This window comes from Oncorhynchus gorbuscha, linkage group LG15 (genome assembly GCF_021184085.1).
Source record: "Oncorhynchus gorbuscha isolate QuinsamMale2020 ecotype Even-year linkage group LG15, OgorEven_v1.0, whole genome shotgun sequence".
NCBI lineage: Eukaryota > Metazoa > Chordata > Actinopteri > Salmoniformes > Salmonidae > Oncorhynchus > Oncorhynchus gorbuscha.
Genome location: NC_060187.1, coordinates 46,898,384 through 46,926,267, shown reverse-complemented (window position 1 = coordinate 46,926,267; position 27,884 = coordinate 46,898,384). Strand labels below are relative to the sequence as shown.

At 42.5% G+C, this 27,884-nt stretch overlaps 1 protein-coding gene across 4 annotated transcripts in view; it reads right to left on the bottom strand.

The window, feature by feature from the left end:
- The window catches only part of slc44a5b (solute carrier family 44 member 5b), a 49,715-nt gene extending 29,127 nt beyond the window's left edge, over positions 1 to 20,588 (bottom strand). For all 4 annotated transcript variants that reach the window (XM_046301579.1, XM_046301581.1, XM_046301580.1 and 1 more), the window contains exon 1: positions 20,397 to 20,588. In XM_046301579.1, coding sequence (XP_046157535.1) covers positions 20,397 to 20,433 — 37 coding nt within the window. In that variant the 5' untranslated portion in view covers positions 20,434 to 20,588. The remainder of the gene's footprint in view (positions 1 to 20,396) is intronic.
- Between the last annotated feature and the right edge of the window lie 7,296 nt (positions 20,589 to 27,884).

Here is a 27,884-nt window from a genome sequence, read left to right as displayed (position 1 = left end):
GAGGAAAACTGATGATGCATTACCCAATTTCAAAATTGCACCTTATGCATTCTACTATTACAACTTTCAAGAGTAAGTTGAAAGCCGGACTGAGTCCCACTCCACAGTTTGGGAACCACTGCTACAGATAACAGAAAGTTCTGTGTTTCACACAGTGCCTTTGGGGGTATATAAATCATCCAATTTAACTGCACAGAAGCACAGAAGGCATATCTGGGTCACTGCACAGGAATCTCCACTTGACCCTGTAAATGTTATCAGTCCCACTTTAAACCCACTATACACCACCATACGTGGCCCTCCTAAAAATCTGGTTATGTGTGTGTATGTGTGCATGCGCACGTGTGTGCCTGTTGCCTGTATACTTGTGTGTGTCGACGTGTATGCCCACACGTGTGTGTATGCATAATGCATATGGTTTGCTAGTGCCCCCATGGAGTTGCAGTATGAACAGTTCCTGTGAGCACATTCATCATCACACAGAGTGTAATTTCTCAGAGCAGCGTGAGTGGGCTTATCTCCCATCTGCCTGTCTCTGAAGACCTGCTTCTGCTCTGAGAAATACAGCTCACTTGGCAGAACCCAGCACCATGGATACTGTACTATGCACTGGGCCTCCTAACTGAGCACTCATTAATCACTGGATGTCATTGACTGAGACGGAGAGAGAGTGAAAAAGACGCATGGAATCGCTCTTATGTCGATGATCAATCCCATGGCTGTGATGAACATCTTTTCTGGTTGAAGACATTCTCTGAGCGGCACTGTTAGGATATTCAGGGATGACATTCGGAAGAGTCATTAGTTAATTAGCATAACATTCGGAAGAGTCATTAGTTATTTAGCAGTTGCTTTTATCCGAAGCGATGTACAGAATGTATCAGATCCAAGGGAATTGAACTCATAACCCTTGCGACAGAAACACTATAATCCAAACCACTGAGTATGGAGCCTATTGTTCTGTACTGCTGTTGTGTTTTGATTCTAAATAAAAAGATGGGGACCTTGGAGATTTTATTGGATAAATCTGCATCTCTCAGCTAAGGACACGTAGACACAGGACCAGGTGCAGTCGTAGTTGATGTGTGTTAATAGCCTGGTCATGTTTCGCATGACAATGACCACAGGAGTTTGCAAAACAGCCCAAACAGATCTGGGACCAGGCCAGTGTGTTACCGCCTTATACAGCACATTTACTTATTTTAATTGGCAAACTACATCGATATGATTGAGACACGGATGCAAATTGATGCTATAAAGATATGAGACATCAATGATGCAGTGAAATGTCATTTACTGTACTATGGCAGTATGCTTTAGCTTGCCATGTTCCAAGACGTGAAGGTCATGACAGCAACAACATCTATTTCCTCAGGCAAAAGCAGCAAAAAAAAAAATTGCCATTACATCAGTGCAAAATGTTGGAATGGGACCCAGGACACCTGCACCAGGTATAGACCTGGGGTTTTCAAACTGGGATCCGCGGACAAGGTACTGCAGGGGGCCCATGATTTTATTTGGGAGGGGGGGGATTTTGGGGGATTTTTTGTGTGGAACATTATTATTTTATGACCATCACTAGCTGCAACAGAATACCTTCGCGGATACCCTTTTTATGTCTCTGCATCCAGGAAATTACAGTCATTGGAGCAACAGGTTTTTTTTGTATAGAAAATTCTTAGGCAGGCCGTCTAAGTGTTAATTTTAAAGAATGGAAAATCTGTTTCAGTGTCAAGTTAACATTACTATCTTTGAAAAGTAAAGCCTCGTTCACACTGTAGGCCTTATTAACGCTCAAATCAGTTTTCCTTTTCAAATCCGTTTTCTTACAAGTGACCAAATCGTATGTGTGTGTTCTGACAAAAGTCCTTTGCTGACATGGCTATGCTAGTTGACATGGTAACGATGGGTCCGTGCACAGTGGTGTAGGCTAATTTATGGTGGTGGTGGTGGTGGTGCTCATGCTTCCTGTCACTCAGAAGTTATGTAGCAAGCTAAGGTGACAACAATGCCTGCCATGGACATTTCTCAGTTGCTTTGAATGTTCAAAATCGTAGTGTGATAATGATCTGACTTACAAAACAAGTCCTTTTTGGCTAGCCAAAGCAGTCAACTAGCTAGCTAGGTAGCTGCTTCACTTTCTAGCACATTCCCTATTTGTTTGTGGACAATTAACAAGCTAGTTAGCTACCACATGTCCAACAGAGTAGCTAGCAAGCAACAAAATATGCCAAATAACAATCTAAAAACCACTTGAGGGGCAAATATATCCAATTGGCCAATAATCAGATTTGTATCCGACTTCAAATAACCCATGAAGGTGATTTTAAAATGTGGCTTAAAATATCAGATTCCATGTGCTTTTTGGCTGTTCAGACTTCAAGAAAGAGAACAGTTTTGAATTGAATATGATTTATTTTTATATGATTTGAGTCACTTCTAACTGACAATAAGGACAAGGCTTTTACAATCAAATAAAAGCTAGACACTCGGGGAGAATCAAAAGCGGAGAAACATAGCATTAGCCATGGCAAAATGCATAGACTTGCAGGAAATTAGCTTTAAAACTCCAAAATTGTCTCTCAGCTCCATGCCAAACTGTTTATAATTTACAACAGCAACATTTTCCTTTCTAGCTAATAGACTTAGATGTTAGTTTCCAGTTCCTCTTCCAATGAACTGTGGGGAGGTCAAAATAATGACACTGTCTACCAAATCTATTAATTTGAAATGTTGATGACTTATTTGCCATTAACATTCACGACAAGATAAGACATTACTTTTTTGTTGTTGATAACATGATGGGGGTCCCTGGGTTGCCAGTTTGCCTGTGTGGGGGGTCCCTGGGCAAGAAAAGTTTGAAATCCCCTGCTATAGACGCTTCCAACAGAACTTTCACAGCCAGCTCAAGTAACTGGCAATGACTATTGGCCAAACAGATTCGCCATTGACAATTCTTACAGTATATGGCTTCAGAGTAGATATTGAAAGTGGGTCCTGTGCAGTAGGAGATTGGTTGGATCTGTGTCAGCACTTCCGCAAGGCGTATGATACTAATAGAAACTTGCTACCTTTCTGTGATGCATCATTAGTTGCCTTAAGTTGTTTTTATATCCCGGTGGATGTTCTTACAAACCGGTGGCTGGCAGGTTGCATCACATTAACTCATATCAGAGCTAATTAGAGCTCCAGCTGCCGGGGGTTGTGAGCTGGCTATCTGTTGGACCGGAACTCAAGCAACCAGGCAGAATGCAAATAGACAGAAAACATTTTTTTTCATAGATTGCTATGGTGTGTGAATATTTCAAGCGACTGAGTGCTCCCTGGTCTTTGTCAGCCATCGTGGTGAAAACAGACGGGTCGGTATCAAGGGGAGGATTGAGGATGGGAATTCATACAGAGATGAAGGGAAGCCAACGGCAAGAGGACAGATTGCGCAACAGCAAGGGGAAGGAGGAAATTGTCTTGGGAGAGCCTGAGATATCGCTCTGTCTCTATCTCAGTGATGAACACTCAGTAAGTCCATGCAGAGGCCCGCCAGTGTGTTCTACTGGGGAACCAATGGGGGGCGTGGGCATCAGCCTCTTGTTAGGGTGTAAAAAGCGGTCACCAGCTTGGCGATCAATGTCTATACCATACTATTGGGTGCATATACTCACAGACCTAAATGCAAGTTTCCAGAGCACTCTTACAACATTAATCAACAACATGAGTGGCTGAAATTCACTAGATTATAATATAATAATAATAATACTAGATTCTCATCAGTACAAACACACTAAACTAGGATTTGCTTATTGGGCACAACCGGTGAATCCTCAACGCTTGGCTTTATTAGTGTACTCACCACAGTATCCTGGCGTTTCCTCCTCTCAGAAGGCCTCTGAGCTTTACTCTGGTTCACAAAACTGACTATAGACCCATTATACATTACCGGCGGGCCCAAAATTCACCAGTAACACTGAACCACCAGTATACTTGGCCTTGGTTGATGACTGTACTTAGACTTGGCCAGTGCAAAGAGAGTAGTGGATGTGTGATGTGTTGCTGGGGTCAGGATGAACGAAGGGCTATAGTCAACTAAATGTGGAAAATGCCTGCGAGGCATATTGTGGCAGTTAGATAACATCATTGTGTTGGCTCTGTTGAACCCGTGCACAGCAACATCGAGGGTGCAAACTGATGGTGCCTGATGTCCTAAAGATAGCAGCATCATTTTTGAAGGTAAATATTGAACTTTTGCTAAATAAGGTGTTCAATAAACAGTCAAGTAGCATATACTTATTTCAAATTTGATTCCCCAGCATTTATAACTGCATGATTTTCTAAGCTTTGACTGTCATGTTTCTAACTAATTACTTCAAGAAACGTCTTCAAATGTGTCTGTCCCATTTTGTTTCCAAAGGCTGAAGTTAATGGAGAATTTCTGTGCAGCCCTGAAGATCATACTGCCCAAAAATACCGATTTCCGATTGTTATGAAAACGTGAAATGGGCCCTAATTGATCGGCCATTCCGATTAATCGGTCGACCTCTAGTCTGTAGTTATATGTAGGTAGTATGTGTCTGTAGTTGGTTTGTGTTTACAGTGTATAAATAAGGAATGAGGATGTTAGTAATATGTATAAACAAATGCAATGTACAGTTTGCAAGTATGTGTGATGTGTGCTGTAGTGAGGGGTTAGTCTTGCGAAGCCAGATGCCGTAGTCTAGACAGAGGCTTGTGGCCATTATTTGTCCAAGCAAATAACAAGGCTCAGCAAATCTCTCATGTCTAATGTTAGCAATTGTTGTAGGATAATTTCATCATCCAATGGAGATTTCATCATCCAATGCAAATTAACTGGTCATTATAGCTACTCTCTGGAGCATTGAGAGCAGACTGGGTATGGAATTACATATCACAAATCATTGTACTCCAATCCCATTTGCATCCTCTGTCTGCCAAAGCTAAAGATTATGGGTCAATCACAGCATTGACTTGCCATCATTGACCATGATATAACAGATTGATGGTTTAACAAAGTTGTGTCACTCCCCTCAAATTCCACATTCCAATCATTCAGTGGTTAATCAATGGATGCCCTTGAAGATATATACTCACCGGACAGTTTATTAGGTACACCCATCTGGTACCGGGTCAGACCCCCCCCCCCACCCCCCACCCCTTTGCCTACAAAACAGCCTGAATTCTACAGGACATTCTACAAGGTGTTGGAGACATTCCACAGGGATGTTGGTCCATGCTGACGCGATGGCATCATGCAGTTGCTGCAGATTGGACGGCGGTACATTCATGCTGCAAACAGCCCGTTCCTTCTCATCCCAAAGATACTCTATTGGTCTGGGGTCTGAGGTCTGCGCAGGCCACTCACTGTCATGTTCCAGGCAATGTTTTCACACTCCTCAATTGTTCAGTGTTGGTGATCGCGTGTCCACTGGAGCCGCTTCTTGATGTTTTTAGCGGATTTGAGTGGAACCCAATGTGGTCGTCAGTTGCAATAGCCCATCTGTGACAAGGATTGACAAGTTGTGCATTCCGAGAGGCATTTCTGCACACGACTGTTGTACTGTGCCGTTATTTGTCTGTTTGTGTCCTGCCTGTTAGCTTGCACGATTCTTGCGATTTTCCTTCAACCACTGACATCAACGAGCTGTTTTTCGCCCACAGGACTGCCGCTAACTGGATGTTTTTGTTAATCGCACCATTCTCAGAAAACCCTAGACATTGTCGTGCGTGAAAAGCCCAGGAGGGCGGCCGGTTCTGAGATACTGGATTCGACGATCATACCACACTCAAAGTTGCTTAGGTCACTTGTTTTGCCCATTTGAACATTCCATCGAACAGTCACAGAATGCCTCGATGCCAGTCTGCCTGCTTTATATAACAAGCCACAGCCATTTTCCTAAACGGGGTGGAGTACCTAAAAAAAATAATTGTCCCGTGAGTATTATAGGAGAGCCTCAACTAGACAGTCTTCGTTTCAGTCAGGCCGATTCCAAACAGTGCTAAAGTAAGCTGAGTGGTGGGAAGCAACTTCAAAATGCCTGTGCTGGAGCCTTTCCAAACGTAACAGCCCGGCTTGGAGTGATAAAGCTCAGCACTTCAGGGAAAATCATTTGAGGGTGTTTTTCATCATGTTGTATTTCAAGTTTTTTGGTGGAAGAGAACATAATGCTGTTGTCCCTCTACTGGAGCCCTCCTGATCGGGCTGGTTGTAATAGTGTAGACTTATGGAGTTATGGAGACAGTTCGTGCCCAAACTGATTCACCAGGCAAATAGTCTTGTCTGATACTGGATAATATAACAATTCATTCAGTCAGTTCTTGGTCTAGTTCCATGTGAGAGCAACGTAGATATAGCAGAAACTAAAATGTATCTTATTACTGGGAGAGAGAAAAAACTACTAGGCAAAGATCTTTTCAAATCACTGTAAATGTGACCTTTTACTGAACTGAATTGTGTCATTATCCTTGGTCGGACTGGATGTCCTTGGTAGAGGGCTGTGATAGGGCTGAAGAGGCTTTGTAAAAAGGCTAGAAAGGGATGCCAGACTGACTGTATTTGTGTCTGTTATAAAATCATTATTCAGGGATGAGTTAAGGCCACAAAAACAGCAGTATATTCCTGGATTAAACGCCTCTTTATGGAGATATATATTGGGCTTTTGTATTTTTGGTTGTCCTCATATACACTGTTGTCAATGTCAACCCAAGTACAGTATGGCACTGTTTCCCCCTGCTCTCATCTCTCTCCCCTCCTCCTCCTCCGACTTTCTCAGCCTTTCCCCATAAACACATCCAGTACACAGACACAACAACACAGGCGGACACAGGCACCAGTGTCCTCATGTTCCACTATGTAACACAGGCTTCTTTCATAGGGTGGCCAGGCAAACGGCTCCACCACTGCAGGTGCAGCGCCTGGGTTGGAGCTGAGACGCCTTTCAGTTGGCCTTTTCCATTCTGCTCATTCATGAACATAATTAGACAGAGTGGCTGGCTGCAGAATGTCGGGTGTTTCTCATCTTTGAGGGTCGGGTGTTTCTCAACCCCTTTCACCCTTTTTTCAGCATGGTGTCATGCAGGAAATAAAATCTTCAACGTTCCGCATCGCAAATATCAACAGCTTAGCAAAGCAAGCACAGCGTGCAGGTTTGAGAGAACTTCTCTTTTCATTCATATTTGATGAAGCCCTCAGCAGATCCATAGGCGTCTCGACGTTTCAGCATTATTCTAAATTAGATTTTTTTTTTTTTTCATCAATCTACACACAATGCTACATATTGACAAAGCAAAAACAGGTTTTAGACATTTGAAATATCACTTTTAAATAAGTATTCAGACCCATTACTCAGTACTTTGTTGAAGCACCTTTGGCAGCAATTACAGCATTGAGTCTTTTTCGGTTTCTCCCATTCTTCTCTGCAGATCGTCTCAAGCTCTGTCAGGTCTCCAGAGATCGGGTTCAAGTCCATGCTCTGGCCGGGCCACTCAAGGACATTCAGAGACTTGTCCCGAAGCCACTCCTGCCTTGTTGTCTTGGTTGTGCGCTTAGGATCGTTGTCCTGTAGGAAGGGGAAATTTCACCCCAGTCTGAGGTCCTCAGTGCTCTGGAGCAGGTTTTCATCAAGGATCTCTCTTCACTTTGCTCCAGCCTCGATCCGTACTAGTCTCCCAGTCCCTGCCGCTGAAAAACATCCCCACAGCATGATGCTGCCCCTACCATGCTTCACCGTAGGGATGGTGCCATGTTTCCTCCAGTTCAATCTTGGTTTCATCAGACCAGATAATCTTGTTTCTCATGGTCTGTGGGTCTTTAGGTGATTTTTGGCAAACTTTTTTGGCAAATCAGTTGACGTTAGAAGGGCTTTATAAATACATTTGATTGATGGATTGATTGATTGGTAGAGTGCTGCAGAGATGGTTGTCCTTCTGGAAGGGTCTCCCATATTCACAGAAGAACTCTAGACCTCTGTCAAAGTGACCATCGGATTCTTGGTCATCTTGTTTTTTACTCTGACAAGCACCGTCAACTGTGGGACCTTATAAAGGCAGGTGTGTGCTTTTCCAAATCATGTCCAATCAATTGAATTTACCACAGGTGGACTCCAATCAAGTTGTAGAAACATCTCAAGGACAATCAAGGTTAACAGGATGCACCCGAGCTCAATTTCAAGTCTCATAGCAAAGAGACTGAATACTTATGTAAATAAGGTATTTCTGTTTTTATTTTTAATACATTTCAAAATAATTCTAAAAACCTGTTTTCTCTTTAAGTCATTATGGGGTATTGTGTGTAGATTGCTGAAAAATAACAACCTCTAGACCACCTTTACTCCACACACAGAGACGTGTACAAAGCTCTCCGTTGCCCTTACCATAATTCTATCCTGCAAACCGCTACAGAGGGTAGTGCGTACGGCCCATTACGTCACCGGGGCCGGGTTTCCTGCCATCTAGGACCTCTATACCAGTCAGTGTCAGAGGAAGACTCCAAAAAATTGCCAAAGAATCCAGCCACTCTGCTACCGCACAGAAAACGGTACTGGAGCATCAAGTCTAGGTCCAAAAAGCCCCTCAACAGCTTCTTCCCTCAAGCCATAAGATGGGTGAACAGCTAATCAAATGCCTATCCGGACTATTTGCATTGACCCCCCCCTTTTTTACGCTGCTGCTACCCACGGTTTATTATCTATGCATAGTCACTTTACCCCTACCTACATGTACATATTACAATACCGGTACACCCTGTATATATAGCCTCATTATTGTGTTCCTTTTTTAAACTTTAAGTTATTTAGTAAATATTTTCTTAAGTCTTATTTTTCTTAAAACAGCATTGTTGGTTGAGGACGTGTCAGTAAGCATTTCACGGTAAGGTCTACACCAGTTGTATTCGGTGCACGTGACAAATACAATTCCACTTGATTTGATTTTAAAACCGTAGCAGTTCTTTGAGGCTCATCTTCTCTCTGGCCTGTATACTGTATCGACCCAGTACGTCTGTGTTCTGTCATAACCCTCCACCAAACCCGACTTATTACAAGCTTGGGACACCAAGGGTCAAGAGAGCCGATCTTCAGGGCAGACCTTCGGCTTCAAAGTGTTATTAGTATATTAGATATTAGTAAACCCCACTGAACGTGCAAGTCTGCGCGCGCACACACACACACACACACACACACACACACACACACACACACACACACACACACACACACACACACACACACACACACACACACACACACACACACACACACACACACACACACACACACACACACACACACACACACACACACACACACACACAGTGAGAACTGCCTTAACATGAAACCGCGCTGAGCCTCACATTGGGTGCAGCATGCTGATCACACTACCCACTCTCCCTGCTATGGCCCAACCTAAATAAAGGATTTGGAATCCATCACAGAAGAAATCAAAGCAGTCTAAACACTCTAGAGGGCTGTATTATATTTTAGTTTATTAGGACATGCATACACAACCACTCTCTCTCTCTCTCTCTCTCTCAGCACTGTTCCCTCTCGCTCTCACTAATGTCACATGCACCTGGAAAAGTCTATCCTCTCCTTTAACAAACTAGAACTCCCAAATGTCTGCACTTATATCACAGACTCCTGAGTCCTCACTCAGCTTAACTCAATTAACCCCAATAGATCCTCTGCCTATGCAGGAATCAAATCCACAACTCTGGCTTAACCACCATGCTCCAACCAACTGAGCCACCAGAACCACAGATGCACTGTGGCTGGCATATCTGGAGTGGACTTCAACATAGGAGCAATATTTAAACAGCCCCCTGTTCCAAAACCGTTAGACACCGCACTGACATCCACTCTGTAGGGGGGAGAGAGGCAGCAGGGCACAGGGTGGGCTCCCCCAAGGGGTTAGGGTTAGCATTTTAGTGTCAGCCTCTGACAGCTAGCCTGCAGCAGACAGAGCCAGAGTAGAGAGAAAGAGAGGCAAGCAGGCAGTGTGTTTGGGGGACTGTGACCTTGGCTACTTGTTTGATGTAGCAGGGTGTGATGGGAGGGGGGGGAAGCTAGGTCCCCAGGCATGTCACTAGCGGCCCTGTTTTCCTGTGAAATGAGTCTCATTCTGGACCAGTGACAGGCTCAACTGGCTTTGGTTTGGGTTTATATGGATTTTAGGGGTGAGACGCGGGAAACGACGCCTGTTTATTAATCTCGATTCACCTTCGGGGGCTTGTGTAATATGTAGGTTTGGGGAGAGGCACCACAGCTTAAATTCTAAATCAAGTACACACACAAACGCATGCAATGTTCTTCCTTTATTGTTATTAACACTACACATTGCATTTCAGACTAAATCCTCTCCCTAATACAGTGATCAAATCATATGTGATTGGTCACATACACGTATTTAGCAGATGTTATTGCGGGTGTAGCGAAATGCTTGTGTTCCTAGCTCCGACAGTGCAGTAGTATCTAACAATTCACAGCAATACACATGGCCAGCAGTGCCAGAGCGCCAAGTCTAGGTCCAAGAGGCAACTAAACATCTTCTACCCCCAAGCCATAAGACTCCTGACCATCTAATCAAATGTGACACTTCAATGACGTGCACAACAACTCTCTAATATCAGTCTGTTGCCAATTTGACTAAAGTTGCATGTGGCGTTACAGCCAGTACCCAAAACAATCACTTAGTTAACGTAATTGATTAAGTGACAGTAAGAGTTGATTTTGGGGCCTTGAGGGAGGGCCAGCCTCTTAATGTGGTTAATGTTCATTTAGAACCTCTTGGTGCTTATCCTCAGGCTAAGGGATTCTCATAAGCCTATGCCTCTAGCGCTTTTTCCTTTCTCGCTCTCCTCCCTCTATTTCTCAGTCATTTTCTAATTCAAATCAGTGTGGAGTTGGCTGAGAACCCAGTATAATAGCATATCCCTGAAGTGTTTTACATAAAGGCCCTCACCTCTGCAGCCCCACATACAGAATAAATAGCACAGGAGCAGCAATCGATGACTTTCATCTCAGGATAATGATCCAGCTGTGTGTGGAATCGGTTGTTGGACCTGAATCATTCGACACCGTGTATGCTCCACCACCGTCATCATGATCCCCGACCTCACAGTATCACAGACTCAAACAAAGACCTGAAGCTGTTTGCATGCTGTGATTGCAGCCGTCTCATTCACTCAGTCTTTGGGTTGTGCTTCATAAATCACTGTCGTTGTAAGTTAGCCCAGCAGTCCAACACAGAGAGGGACTGTATCCATGCTGCAAATTGGATATTGAAGCAACGCCTGTGTGCATAGCGTTGCCTGAAACAAAGAGACATAGTTGTCCATTTAGAGCCAACTCTGTTCAATTTGCGCAGGGTCAAGAAAAGGCAGTTCATGTTCGCCTGACTTGATACAATGTGTGCTTGTGGAAGTTTTTAACTGACTCAAGTCTGTCATCATCTCCGAAACTTCAGGCAACCGTGATAGGCTCCACTGTAATAGTCTGAGGAAAGTGCTGAGGCATTTCACAGGAGAAGAACATAACATCGTTCAAAATAATGAGTACGAGCATCATACAGAGTAAACGAAGGTGTGTAGGAGTACCACACCGTGATACCATCAGTCTTCATATTGAGTGAGTGGTAGCAGAGAGCCGAGGCACTTAAAAGCCAATCATGGGTGTAAAAATGCCACACTCAGGCAAGCTGATCATGCGAGAAATGTGTTAATTATCAAGGTGCCCAGCTCATCATTTTTTGAGGGTGAACGCTACTCTATCTAAATTGTCACTTAATAACGGTTTTTTGATTGTCTGTGAAAAAGCACTGGAAGTGTGAAAGTTGGTGTGTGATAGAATGTGCACAAACTGAGCATGTCTGCAAGTGTGTATCAAATCTATGTGTATTGTTGCTTGCTTGCCTAGTGTGTGTGTGTGTGTGTGTGTGTGTGTGTGTGTGTGTGTGTGTGTGTGTGTGTGTGTGTGTGTGTGTGTGTGTGTGTGTGTGTGTGTGTGTGTGTGTGTGTGTGTGTGTGTGTGTGTGTGTGTGTGTGTGTGTGTGTGTGTGTGTGTGTGTGTGTGTGACCATCTCATCCATTTCCATTTTGCTAAAGGCAGGTTGGGGAGAACGATAGACTTTTTACCCCTAGTATCCCTCTCTGCCTGTGAAAGACCATTTGGACCGGCTGGCTGACTGAGCAACAGCACCAGAGAGAGGCCATTTGGACAGATCAGCTGACCTAAACATGGGGAGTCAGCACAACTCCATTCCATGCGCCACTGACTAAGTCTCCAACTGCCCAGGTTGCATTTAAAGACGCAGAGCCTCAATTCCCTTCTCAGATGGAGGAGTTTATTCCCATACTTTAGATAATTACAGCAACGTGTTGTATTGGAGTGATCAGGTAGTTTACACCATAAGCATACAATCAAATGTTGAAACTTTATGTTCAGAATGTTGCAGTAAAGCTTTCTCTCTAGCTCTGCTTCATCAGTGTTAAAGGGATAGTTCAGGATTTTGTGTGAAGCCCTTTATCTACTTCCCCAGAGTCAGATGAACATGTGGTACCATTTTTATGTTTCTCTGTCCAGTATGAAGGAATTTGGAGGTAGTTTTGCGAGACTTCGTTAACTAGCTTAGCGCAAAGACATGCTAGCTTTTCCCGACGACATCCAGTCTTTGCGTTAAGATAGCGCTGACACTAGTTAGCTGTGGGCGCAGAGACATAAAAATGGTACCATAAATTCATCTGACTCCGAGGAAGCGGATAAAGGGCTTCATTGCCAAAATCCAGAACTATCCCGTTAAAGTGTGGGCTGAATCCTGAGTTTGGGGTAAGAGGTCAAACTCCAGCTGACATGCTAGAAACATGATTGGCAGGGGCCTGGAGTCATGGGAACCGAGTGACACACAGGGTTAGTGTGGAGAGAGATGACAGACACTGCAACTTTCCCATGAAGTCATACTGAATATACGGACCATGACACTCACTAACAATGACAATTAGTTTTACTATATACACTCCCCTACATATTTATTTAGAACAGTACATAATGTCACCTTTTATTTTAGGATATTTTCATACATACAGTATCTTTTTTTACACCATTTAGAAATGAAAGCACTTTAAGTATCTAGTCTTTGAAGGCGTTATAAGTATTTGGACAAATTCACTTATCGTGTATTGCACTTAGTCAAACGTCTCGTATTTGGTCCCGTATTCCTAGCACGCAATGACGACATCAAGCTTGTGACTCAACCAACTTGTTGGATGGATTTGCAGTTTGCTTTGGTGCTTCGGATGATGCTATGCCCAATAGAAATGAATGGCAAATAATGTATTGTGTGTCATTTTGGAGTCACTTTTATTGTAAATAAGAATATGTTTTTGAACACTTCTACATTAACGTGGATGCTGCCATGATTAAGGACAATCCTGAAAGATTGAGTAAGAAAGTAGCAGATGCATAAATGTCATACAACCAAGACAATCCTAAGCTCTCCAGTTGGTGGTAATGGTGATAGGTTAGGATGTTATGGGGCATGACCTTTCTGCATCTATAACTTTCTCACTCATCATTATTCTCCATTCATGATTATCTGTAATGATGGTAGCATCCACATTAAAGGGATACTTCAGGTTTTTGGCAATGAAGCCCTTTGTCTACTGCACCAGAGTCAGATGAATTGGTGGATAACATTGTTAATGTTTCTGCGTCCAGTATAAATCACGTTAGAGGTAGTTTGGCGAGCCACGGCATATTAGTATTAGCGCAATGACAAAGTCTATGGTAAAACTAGCCTGCTAGCTTTTACCATAGACTTCCAGTCATTGTGCTAAAGTTAGTTAGCAATTTCCTTCAAACTGCACAGAGAGATAAAAATGGTATCCACAAGTTCATCTGATCCTGGGTAAGTAGATAAAGGGCTTCATTTTCATAATCCCGAAGTATCCCTTTAATGTAGAAGAGTTCGAAACATATTATATTCTAATTAACAATAAAAGAGTGGCGCCAATATGACACAATACATTACTTACCATTCATTTCAATTGGGCACAACATAATCCCGAAACACAACCAAAACAACTGCAAATGCATCCATCATGTTTATAGAGTCACAAGCTTGTTGTAGTCATTGCATGTTATGAATATGGGCCCAAATACTAAACTTTTGATTCAATCGAATACACAATATGACACATTCAAATGGGGGGACTAGATACACTATAGAGTGGCAAGAAAGAGTATCCGAACCCTTTGGAATTACCTGGATTTCTGCATAAATCGGTCATCAAATTTGATCTGATCTTCATCTAATTCACAACAACAGACAAAATAGGGTGCTTAAACTAATAACACACAAATTATTGTATTTTTCTTGTCTATACTGGGTACATATTTTAAACATTCACAGTGTAGGTTGGAAAAAGTATGCGAACCCCTAGGCTAATGACTTCTCCAAAAGCTAATTGGAGTCAGGAGTCAGCTAACCTGGAGTCCAATCAATGAGACGAGATTGGAGATGTTGGTTAGAGCTGCCTTTCCCTATAAAAAAAACACTCACAAAATTTGACTTTGCTATTCACAAGAAGCATTGCCTGGTGTGAACCATGCCTCGAACAAAATCTCAGAAGACCTAAGATTAAGAATAGTTGACTTGCATAAAGCTGGAAAGGGTTGCAAAAGTATCTCTAAAAGCCTTGATATTCATCAGTCCACGGTAAAACAAATTGTCTATAAATGGAGAAAGTTCAGAACTGTTGCTACTCGCCCTAGGAGTGGCGGTCTTGCAAAGATGACTGCAAGAGCACAGCGCAGAATGCTCAATGAGGTTAAGATGAATCCTAGAGTGTCAGCTAAAGACTAACAGAATTCTCTGGAACAGGCTAACATCTCTGTTGACGAGTTTACAATACGTAAAACACTAAACAAGAAGAAGCCACTGCTGTCCAAAAAAAAACATTGCTGCACGTCTGAAGTTTGCTAAAGTGCACCTGGATGTTCCACAGCACTACTAGCAAAATGTTCTGTGGACAGATGAAACTACAGTTTAGTTGTTTGGAAGGAACACACAACAATATGTGTGGAGAAAAAAAGGCACAGCACACCAACATCAAAACCTCATCCCAACTGTAAAGTATGGTGGAGGGAGCATCATGGGTTGCTGATGCTTTGCTGCCTCAGGGCCTGGACAGCTTGCTATCATCGACACAGAAATATATTCAAGTTTATCAAGATATTTTGCAGGAGGCTATCTGTCCGCCAATTGAAGCTTAACAGAAGTTGGATGATGCAACAGGACAACGACCCAAAACACAGAAGTAAAATCAACAGAAGAAAATACGCTTCAACAGAAGAAAATATGCCTCCTGGAGTGGCCAAAGCAGGGTCAACCAGTTACTAAATCCAAGGGTTCACATACTTTTCCCACCCTGCACTGTGAATGTCTACAGACTATGTTTTGTCTTTTGTTGTGAATTAGATGAAGATCAGATCACATTTTTGACCAATTTATCCAGAAATCCAGGTATTTCCAACGAGTTCACATACTTTTTCTTGCCACTGTATATACACACATTCACTTAGTGTTTTCAATTTAGTCAAATGTTTAGTATTTGGGTCCATACTCACAGCATGCAATGACTACATCAAGCTTGTGACTCTATAAACTCATTGGATGCATTTGCAGTTGTTTTGGTTGTGTTTCAAATGCTGTTGTGCCCAATAGAAATGACTGGTAAATAAGATATTGTGACATATTGGAGTCACTTGTATTGTTAATAAGAATAGAATATGTCCAGTATCAGTGAAAAGTTTGGACACACCGCCACATCCCTGGGCCGCGAGCGACTGGAACGAGCAGCAAAAAAAAACACTCAATCAAATCAAATTGTATTAGTCACATGCTTACTTACGAGCCCCTAATCAACAATGCAGTTAAAAAATATTTAAAAAATGTAAAAAAAAATGTGAATAAGAAATAAAAGTAACAAGTAATTAAAGAGCAGCAGTAAAATTACAATAGTGAGACAATATATAAGGGGGAGTCAATGTGCGGGAGCACCGGTTAGTTGAGGTAATATGTACATGTAGGTAGAGTTATTAACTAAAGTGACGATGCATAGATAACAACAGAGTAGCAGCAGTGTAAAGGGGGGGGGGGGGGCAATGCAAATAGTCTGGGGTGGCCATTTGATTAGATGTTCAGGAGTCTTATGGCGTGGGGGTAGAAGCTATTTAGAACCCTCTTCGACCTAGAACTGGCACTCCGGTAGCACTTTCCGTGCGGTAGCAGAGAGAACAGTCTATGACTAGGGTGGCTGGAGTCATTGACAATTTTTAGGGCCTTCCTCTGATACTGCATGGTATGTCCTGGATGGCAGGAAGCTTGGCCCCGTACGTACTACCCTCTGTTGTGCCTTGCTGTCAGAGGCCGAGCAGTTGCCATACCAGGCAGTGAAGCAACCAGACAGGATGCTCTCGATTGTGCAGCTGTAGAACCTTTTGAGGATCTGAGGACCCATGCCAAATCTTTTCAGTCTCCTGAGGGGGAATAGGTTTTGTTGTGCCCTCTTCACGACGTTATTGGTGTGCTTGGACCATGATAGTTTGTTGGTGATGTAGACATCAAGGAACTTGAAGCTCTCAACCTTGCCAGTTGGTCAGCGCATGCTCGCAGTACACGTCCTGGTAATCCATCTGGCCCTGCGGCCTTGTGAATGTTGATCTGTTTAAAAGTCTTACTCACATCGGCTGCGTAGAGCGTGATCACAAAGTCTTCCGGAACAGCTGGTCCTCTCATGCATGTTTCAGTGTTATTTGCCTCGTGTCACTGGGCAGCTCTCGGCTGTGCTTCCCTTTGTAGTCTGTAATGGTTTGCAAGCTCTGCCACATCTGATGAGCATCAGAGTCGCTGTAGTACGATTCAATCTTAGTCCTGTATTGATGCTTTGTCTGTTTGATGGTCCGTCAGAGGGCATAGCGGGATTTCATATAAGCTTCCGGGTTAGAGTCCCACTCCTTGAAAGCAGCAGGTCTAGCCTTTAGGTCAGTGCAGATGTTGCCTGTAATCCATGGCTTCCGGTTGGGGTATGTACTTTTGGTCACTGTGGGGACTACGTCATCGATGCACTTATTGATGAAGCCAATGACTGGAACATCCCGGAACATATTCCAGTCTGTGCTAGTAAAACAGTCCTGTAGCTTAGCGTCTGCTTCATCTGACCACTTTTTTATTGATCGAGTCACTGGTGCTTCCTGCTTTAATTTTTGCTTGTAAGCAGGAATCAGGAGGATAGAATTACGGTCAGATTTGCCAAATGGAGGGCGAGAGAGAGCTTTGTATGCGTCTCTGTGTGTGGAGTCAAGGTGACCCAGAGTTTTTTCCCACTCTGGTTGCACATTTAACATGCTGATAGAAATTTGGTAAAACTGATTTAAGTTTCCCTGCATTAAACTCCCCGGCTACTAGGAGCGCCGCCTCTGGGTGAGCGTTTTCTTGTTTGCTTATGGCGGAATACTGCTCATTCATTGCGGTCTTAGTGCCAGCATCAGCCTGTGGTAGTATGTAAACAGCTACAAAAATACAGATGAAAACACTCTAGGTAGATAGTGTCATCTACAACTTATCATGAGATACTTTACCTCAGGCGAGCAAAACCTCAAGACTTCCTTAGATATCGTGCACCAGCTGTTATTTACAAAAATTGAGCACACAGCCATGCAACGTCCATAGACAAACATTGGCAGTAGAATGGCCTTACTGAAGAGCTCAGTGACTTTCAACATGGCACCATCATAGGATGCCCCTTTCCAACAAGTTCATAAAATCTCTGCCCTGCTCGAGCTGCCCTGGTCAACTGAAAGTGCTGTTTTTGTGAAGTGGAAACGTCTAGGAGCAACAACAGCTCAGCCGTGAAGTGGTAGGCCACGCAATCTCACAGTACGTAACCTCCATCTGTCCTCGGTTCCAACACTCACTACCAATTTCCAAACTGCCTCTGAAAGCAACGTCAGCACAAGAACTGTTCTTCTGGAGCATGATGAAATGGGTCTCCATGGCCGAGCAGCCGCACACAAGCCTAAGGTCATCGTGCGCAATGCCAAGCGTCGACTGGAGTTGTGTAAAGCTCACTGCCATTGGACTCTGAAGCAGTGGAAATGCGTTCTCTGGAGTAATGAATCAAGCTTCACCATCTGGCAGTCCGACGTATGAACCTGGGTTTGGCGGATGCCAGGAGAACGCTACCTGCACGAATGCATAGTGCTAACTGTAATGTTTGGTGGGGGAGGAATAATGGTCTGGGGATGTTTTTCATGGTTCGGGCTAGGCCCCTTAGTTCCAGTAAAGGGCACTCTTAATGCTACAGCATACAATGACATTCTAAACAATTCTGTGCTTCCAACTTCAAATCAAATTTTATTTGTCACATGCGCCAAATACAACAGGTGAAATGCTTACTTATAAGCCCTAACAACAATGCAGTTTAAAACATTTATTTAAAAAATAAGAATAAGAAATAAAAGTAACAAATAATTAAAGATCAGCAGTAAAATAACAATAGCGAGGCTATATACAGAGGGTACAGGTGGCAAGTTTGGGGAAGGCCCTTTCCTGTTTCAGCATGTCAATGCCCCCGTGCACAAAGCGAGGTCCATACAGAAATGGTTAGTCGAGATCGGTGTAGAAGAACGTGACTGGCTTGCACAGAGCCTTGATCTCAACCTCATCGAAAACTTCTGGGATGAATTAGGACACCGACTGTGAGCCAGGCCTAATCGCCCAACATCAGTGCCCGACCTCACTAATGCTCTTGTGGCTGAATGGAAGCATATCCCTGCAAAAATGTTCCAACATCTATTTGAAAGCCTTCCCATAAGAGTGGAGTCTGTTATAGCAGCAAAGGGGGGACCAATTCCATATTAATGCCCATGATTTTGGAATGAGATTTTTGACGAGCAGGTGGCCACATACTTTTGGTCATGTAGAGTACATGAAGTGCATTCATTTCAAAATGGTTAAACAGATAGCTATGCATGAAAACATTTGATCTCAAATCCAAAATGCTGGAGTATAAGAGCCAAATAAAAAAAATGTTGCTTCACTGTCCAAATAAATACTAGGGAAGTGTAGCCTACCTTTGCCTGTTGTCTCAGACTAAATTGTGGATAAGATACTGTATGTGTTCAGATAAGCTGCTTGGACTGGGCTGGCTCACACACTGGTTTTGTGACTCATTCAGCTATTATAAGGATGACCCAATTATAATGATTGATCATGCACAGTAATGATTGATTATAATGAGGGTCAAGCCATCCTATAATCATGACTGTAAAATCACTACTTATAAGACGTTGTGACATGTACTTTCTGTAATAACAACAGACATGAGTAAAATAGCCTTCAGTGTATTGACTATTACTCTGTAATTACATAAGCCATAGCTAGAGTTTACATAGCTCTGCCTGCAATACTGTATCAGTGCTCCTTTGTCTAATAATCTGGGGTAAACTGTGTTATTACCGTATTATTGCTCATAAAAGCTGTCATTTCACACTTGAAATGCTGTAGTTATGTGGCTTCTATGGCATCTGGCACGAGTCCAGGATTATATCATTTTCATAAACAACCTAACAAAGAGGACCAGCTAATGGACAGTAAATCTGCCCAGAGATTGAATATCCATATGCCAACCATTCAGAAAACTGTCACTTAGGGACAAAGGGAAACAAATATTCTCTTTACATTGCTTGCCTATTTGCCAAATAACAATGGACATTGTTTATGAGCATTGTTGTTTATCTTGGCTTTCAGATGCAATTCACTTGTTTTCTTAATCAAAACAATACATTTAAGTCATCTATTGTCAATGGTTGAACAGGAAAATGAAAACGTTTAATAATTGTTGAATTTAACCAGAGTATGCGTTTAAAACTGTAACAGTAACCTTTGTACCAATGTGTTTGTGTACACTGCACGCCAAGTGTTAATCCCCAAGAGGGTGCACTGTATTCTGTGATCAACAAAAGCAGAGCTCCATAGCCAAACTATAATAGAAAGTTTCACTTGTGTTACATTTCATGACTGGAGTGAATTAAACAATATCATGGCATTATTATATCCAGTAGGCCTACTTTCGAAATTAAAACATTGTTATTTTGGTAGCCAACACGCATGGTTAATTCGGCATCCAGTTTTGTAACAAAGAATCGCTTTATATGAGCGTTACATTTGCATAATATTGTATTGTATCTTGCTACAATGTTAGATTTTGGAAATCAGAGCTAGCGCCAGAAGCGACCCAATAACAAAAGTAAGCATACTGTTGTAGGCTATCCTTTGTCATGTCTTGTAGAAAGAACGGTTACCGACGTAAAACAAAGACGAACGTGGCGACTCACCATAGTATGAAGGAGGAATGTCAGTCTTCCTAGCCATTGCACCTCAGACAGGAGATTCTGCAGATATCATATGAGGAGGTGAACAGCGTTGTAATAGCCCAGTCTACGTAAATACAGTAGCCTACCTCCGGCCCTTGGTATGAGCTGTCTCCGCCACGCAGCTGAGCGAGCCGTGTTTACAGCACGAGAGAGCGTCATCAACCGTGTGATAAAACACTCTTAAAGGAGACGCATACAGATACTGGCACCAATGTAGGCACGCTGATGGCAAATAAAAATGTTATACATGAATCTCGATATAGCCCTGATTCACACTTGACACTGTCACCATAATCTATATTGTGAATGTATTAGTAAAATTGGAAAGCAATGTATCAATCAGATTGATTTATAAAGCCCTTCTTACATCAGCCGGTGTCACAAGGTGCTGTACACCCCAAACAGCAAGCAATGCAGGTGTAGAAGCACGGTGGCTAGGAAAAACTCCATAGAAAGGCCGGAACCTAGAGAGGAACCAGGCTATGAGGGGTGGCCAGTCCTCTTCTGGCTGTGCTGGGCGGAGATTATAACAGAACATGGCCAAGATGCTCAAATGTTCATAGATGACCAGCAGGGCCAAATAATAACAATGACAGTGGTTGTAGAGGGTGCAACAGCACCTCAGGAGTAAATGTCAGTTGGCTTCTTTTTTTTTGAGTGAGTGATACGAGAACACTTTAAAAATGATAATTTCTTTGATAGCTATAGGTTGACTGATATAGTTGGTCTATATCCAGTCGGCTCTATTGCTAATATCCACCAGAAGTAAGAATGGATTGATAGCATATAACCTAATTCTGCGGCCTGTACTTAGAGCTTTCTCTCAGACAACGTTCACTATTTTACTGTGCAGCGTCCCTTGACTTTGACATGGACCCTTTGTGGAGAATCACTGTCCTCTGCAGGACTTCTTGTGGCAGCACAGATCCCATCTCGGCCTGCCAGGATTTGGGAGAAATGTCATGTTAGGGTCAAGGCAAAGCAATGGCTATAAGTGTTAAGCTCAAGCAAAAGTATCCAATTAACATGACTAGTCATGCATGACACAAAGCCTGTACCCCTAACCAGTTAAGAGTGGTTTGAGATAGTCCTCACATAGAGCTCCTTTAAGCATGTGACATCCAGTGGAGAAAAGTGGTGTTGAGCTGAGAGTGTCCATCTCAGTATGACAAGTTAATTATCGAGGGAGTCTTACCATTGCTCAAATTCTTTGGGAACGTCTCTCTCAAACACACACACACACACACACACACACACACACACACACACACACACACACACACACACACACACACACACACACACACACACACACACACACACACACACACACACACTCACACACACACACACACACACACGCACACGCACACACTACAGTAGATGAGCATGGCCAGGAGGTGGCAGCAGAGAGTAGAAAAAGCCATAAACATACTGTAGGTTTGGTACTGGCAGTATGTAATGTGCATATCTGCCTATTTGTACTGAATATTTATGTTTTATGTACTTTAACATGAAATACAACTTCTTTATCATTATTTTACAAGCCATACCCTGTGTTCAAATAAGGGAATATGTTTTAAAGGGATGGTTCATACAAATTACAAAAATTTTTTTTTTAAATTAAAAATACAAAGTTTTTCTTACCCTGTAAGCAGTCTATGGACAAGGTATGATAGTAATTCATGTTTTGGTTTAGTTTCCCTGGCAACGTTCCCACGTGCTAACGTTTTAGCATTTGTGCAACAAATCTGCTCTCATCCTTCTAGACCTATCGGCTGCCTTCGATAGTGTGAACCATCAGATCCTCCTCTCCACCCTCTCCGAGTTGGGCATCTCCGGCGCGGCCCACGCTTGGATTGCGTCCTACCTGACAGGTCGCTCCTACCAGGTGGCGTGGTGAGAATCTGTCTCCTTACCACGCGCTCTCACCACTGGTGTCCCCCAGGGCTCTGTTCTAGGCCCTCTCCTATTCTCGCTATACACCAAGTCACTTGGCTCTGTCATAACCTCACATGGTCTCTCCTATCATTGCTATGCAGACGACACACAATTAATCTTCTCCTTTCCCCCTTCTGATGACCAGGTGGCGAATCGCATCTCTGCATGTCTGGCAGACATATCAGTGTGGATGATGGATCACCACCTCAAGCTGAACTTCGGCAAGACGGAGCTGCTCTTCCTCCCGGGGAAGGACTGCCCGTTCCATGATCTCGCCATCACGGTTGACAACTCCATTGTGTCCTCCTCCCAGAGCGCTAAGAACCTTGGCGTGATCCTGGACAACACCCTGTCGTTCTCAACTAACATCAAGGCGGTGGCCCGTTCCTGTAGGTTCATGCTCTACAACATCCGCAGAGTACGACCCTGCCTCACACAGGAAGCGGCGCAGGTCCTAATCCAGGCACTTGTCATCTCCCGTCTGGATTACTGCAACTCGCTGTTGGCTGGGCTCCCTGCCTGTGCCATTAAACCCCTACAACTCATCCAGAACGCCGCAGCCCGTCTAGTGTTCAACCTTCCCAAGTTCTCTCACGTCACCCCGCTCCTCCGCTCTCTCCACTGGCTTCCAGTTGAAGCTCGCATCCGCTACAAGACCATGGTGCTTGCCTACGGAGCTGTGAGGGGAACGGCACCTCAGTACCTCCAGGCTCTGATCAGGCCCTACACCCAAATAAGGGCACTGCGTTCATCCACCTCTGGCCTGCTCGCTTCCCTACCACTGAGGAAGTACAGTTCCCGCTCAGCCCAGTCAAAACTGTTCGCTGCTCTGGCTCCCCAATGGTGGAACAAACTCCCTCACGACGCCAGGACAGCGGAGTCAATCACCACCTTCCGGAGACACCTGAAACCCCACCTCTTTAAGGAATACTTAGGATAGGATAAAGTAATCCTTCTCACCCCCCCTTAAAATATTTAGATGCACTATTGTAAAGTGGCTGTTCCACTGGATGTCATAAGGTGAATGCACCAATTTGTAAGTCGCTCTGGATAAGAGCGTCTGCTAAATGACTTAAATGTAAATGTAAATGTAAATCCCATTGAAGCGCATCATGTTCAAATCATGAGCTTCACAATCAATTTTAGACACTTTCGAATGATTTGGATATTAGCGAAAAATGATAATTTCGGTACGATAACTTTAATGGGATTTGTGCCACAAATGCTAAAATGTGCCATGGAAACAAAACCAAAGCATGGATTGCTGTTATACCTTGACCAAAGACTGCTTCTGTCTCTCTCTAATGCTGCTGTTGATGAAACCCATTTCAAGTACTAAAGTTTCAGAAAAGCAATCAATAAAAAGAGATTGATTTCCCCCAGGCAGATTATATGGTGATTTACTGATTTGCTGCACTGAAATGAGGAGTTGTTTTTTTCTGCTTTGAAGTAACTTTCATCTACATCCTGATTAGTCCATTCAATGCAGTTGAAGATATTCAATTCCCTCCGAAAAATATATCTCTGGTATTGTCAGTGGTGACTCGTCATTCAGGGCATGCGTTTTGAGCGACACCTGTTCAGTAAAAAAATAAAATGTATATGTATACACAGTACCAGTCAAATGTTTGTTCACAACTACTCATTCAAGGGTTTTTGTTCATTTGAACTATTTTCTACATTGTAGAATAATAGTGAAGACATCAAAACGATGAAATAACACATATGGAATCATGTAGTAAACAAAAAAGTGTTAAACTGTAACGGCTGTTGGAAGGAGAGGACCAAGGTGCAGCGTGGTACGTGTTCATACATTTATTTGAACTGAACACTGAAATAACAAAGAGAACGACTGAAGCCGAAACAGTTCTGTCTGGTACGGACACAAAAACAGAAAACAACTACCCACAAAACACAGGTGGGAAAAGGCTACCTAAGTATGGTTCTCAATCAGAGACAACGATAGACAGCTGCCTCTGATTGAGAACCACACCCGGCCAAACACACAGAAATAGAAAACATAGAATGCCCACCCCAACTCACGGCCTGACCAAACCAAAAATAGAGACAAAAAAGGATCTCTAAGGTCAGGGCGTGACATAAACAAATCTAAATATATTTTACATTTTAGATTCTTCAAAGTAGCCACCCTTTGCCTTGATTACAGCTTTGCACACTCTTGGCATTCTCTCAACCAGCTTCATGAGGTAGTCACCTGGAATGCATTTCAACTGACAGGTAAGTCTGGGTCTTCCTTTCCTTTGGTGGTCCTCATGAGAGCCAGTTTCATCATAGCGCTTGATGGTTTCTGCGATTGCACTTTAAGAAACGTTCAAAGTTCTGAAAAATGTTCCGGATTGACTGACCTTGATGTCTTAAAGCAGTGATGGATTGTCGTTTCTCTTTGCTTATTTGAGCTGTTCTTGCTATAATATGGACTTGGTCTGTTACTAAATAGGGTTATCTTCTGTATACCCATCCCTACCTTGTCACAACTGATTGGCTCAAATGCATTAAGAAGGAAATAATTTCCACAAATTAACTTTTAACAAGGCACACCTGTTAATTGAAATGCATTCCAGGTGACTACCTCAAGAATCTTGTTGAGAGAATGCCAAGAGTGTGCAAAGCTGTCATCAAGGCAAAGGGTGGCTACTTGAAGAATCTCAAATATATTTTGATTTGTTTAACACTTTTTTGGTTACTACATGATTCTGTATGTGTTATTTCAACAAAGTAGAAAATTATTTAAAAAATAATGAAAAACCCTTGAATGAGTAGGTGTGTCCAAACTTTTGACTGATACTGTATATATATATATATGTATATATATGTATATATATGTATGTATATATATATATATATATATATATATATATATATATATATATATATATATATATATATATATATTTGTTGATGCCTGTTTTGCATGTGATTTTGACATTGATATGTCACATATCAGTTTGCAAACAATGTAAAAAATAAAACATCAAAACAGTCTCTTTTTGCTTTCTTGAGTAATGCAGCTCCAAAATGCAGGTGTTTCAACCAAGCTCAGTGCTTTCTGTGGTGGAGGGCCAACCAGTGGCTAACTGCATGCCTTGCAAAGCAATCACTTTTTCCCTTCCCCTTCCTGCTATTCGGGTTGAGAGGGTGTGTGTTCCAAGTCTGGTTTTAAGGGTCTCTTTTCCAAGCGTGATTTGATTTGATTTTATTAGGATCTCTTTTAGTCCCCATTTGGACTAATCTTCCAAGAGTCCTTAACATTAAAATAAAATTTATAATACAAACCCACTTTCACATTTAACACACTATTACAAACATACATGATATACTAGCATAATAACCCAATAAATACTTTATCTAAAAAATATTGATTCTTCATCTACTATAGTCCCACAACATTTCTATATACTATATTTAAATTGTTGTAAAATAATGTTTACATTTATATCCTGAAAGGTTTCTAGTTTGCTCAGTTAATTTATTCCATTTCTTTATTGCTCCTAATCGAAATGTTATTTTGCCTATTTCTATTTTCTGTCTGGATAATGCATAGATGGTGGACAATCTATTCCTAGTATTTACGGAATGTCTGTCTCTTACCAACTGAATACCATTGTGAATAGAACTTGGCCATTTTAAATTATGTATATTATAAACATAAGCATGTTTTTTTCAATTATCTTGTCAATTGAGGACCAACCAAGAACACTGTGCATGACTGCAACAGAAGAACCATATCTCCACTTTAAAACAATCCTTGCTGCTTTATTCTGTGCATTCTGCAGCCTCCTAACTTCACTTGATGATGCATTTCCCCAGACCACAGAACAGTAGTTCACCTGACTCTCAATTAATGCTTGTGTTATCTGCTGAATAATTTTTATTGGTAAATATTTAGCTATTCTTCTGATTATGCATGCTGATTTAATATTTATTTTACATAGATTAGTCATTTGAGACGGCCATGATAAGCAGTTGTCTAGCTGCACTCCCAGTAGTTTGGTTTCTGCCACTTCTTCAATTTATACTCCTCCCATACTTAATTGTATCCCATGCTGTTTTGGCCTTTTCCTAGTTGAACAGACCAACATAACTTTGGTTTTCTTGGTGTTTAAAGCAAGTTTGTTTTGGCAAACCCATTTCCTAATATTCTCCAAATCTCCTTGTAAAGCTTGCTTTACCTGTTGAACCGATTGTCTTGCTGCATATATTGTAGTATAATCTGCAAATATCCAAGGCATAGGGAAGGTCGTTGGTATATATTAAGTGGAGAAGTGGCCCAAGGCAGCTGCCCTGCGGTATTCCACAGTTTAACACATTAGGGGAAGAAAATGAACCATTGATATAGGTGGACTGTTTCCTGTCAGTTAGATATGACTGTACCCAATTCAATGCTACCTCCTTAAAACCATAATGCATTAATTTTGTCAAAATTATTTCATGATCCACTAAATCAAATGCTGCACTGAAATCTAACAATAGTACACCTACAAATTTGCCATTATCCATAGCATTGAGCCACTGGTCAGTCATGTTAACCAATGCAGTGGCAGTGGAATGTTTTTTGCGATAAGCATGCTGATTGGCTGTAATCAGATTATTATTTTCCATATACTCCCACATTTGTCTACTCACAATACCCTCCAATATCTTACTGAGTGTAGGGAGTAGACTAATTGGTCGACTATTGGCAGGAGTAATGGGTTCTTTAGTCTTTTGGAATAGAACACAGTTTCACATGCTTCCATACATTTACAAACAACCCCTTTTCCAGTGACCAATTAAATATGTATCTCAGTGGAACTGCAATCTGGGGAGCAGCTCAGCGAAGCAAAAAATTGTCCATAAGACCATAACCTTAAGTTTTACCATCAGGCAATGACTTCAACAGGTTTAACACCTCCTCCACTGACACAGTTTGTAGACTAAAAGAGCAGATCTTATTGCTCATAATATGATCATCAATCCATTGGACAATAGCTTGTTTGGAAGAATGTGTAACGTCATTCATCTGTTGTAAGAAGAGAGTCAGACCGAAATGCAGTGTGTAGGTTACTCATGACTTTAATGAAGTTAATCGCGGTATGAAATGAAATATGAAATAACTGAATAAATACAAAAACAACAAACGGAACGTGAAACCTTTTACAGCCTTTTACATCTGGTGAACACTACACAAAGACAGGAACAAACACCCACAAAATACCCCACTCCATCAATCACCCCACTCCATCAATGTCCTAGTTCCTTCCCCTTAGCGTCCTGGGATCATCCATCTTCTCCGCCGACCATGGCCTAATAGTCCTCACCCAGATCCCCACATAACTGAGGGGCAGCTCGGGACAGAGGGGCAGCTCGGGACAGAGGGGCATCTCAGGACAGAGGGGCATCTCAGGACAGAGGGGCATCTCAGGACAGAGGGGCAGCTCGGGACAGAGGGGCAGCTCGGGACAGAGGGGCAGCTCGGGACAGAGGGGCATCTCAGGACAGAGGGGCATC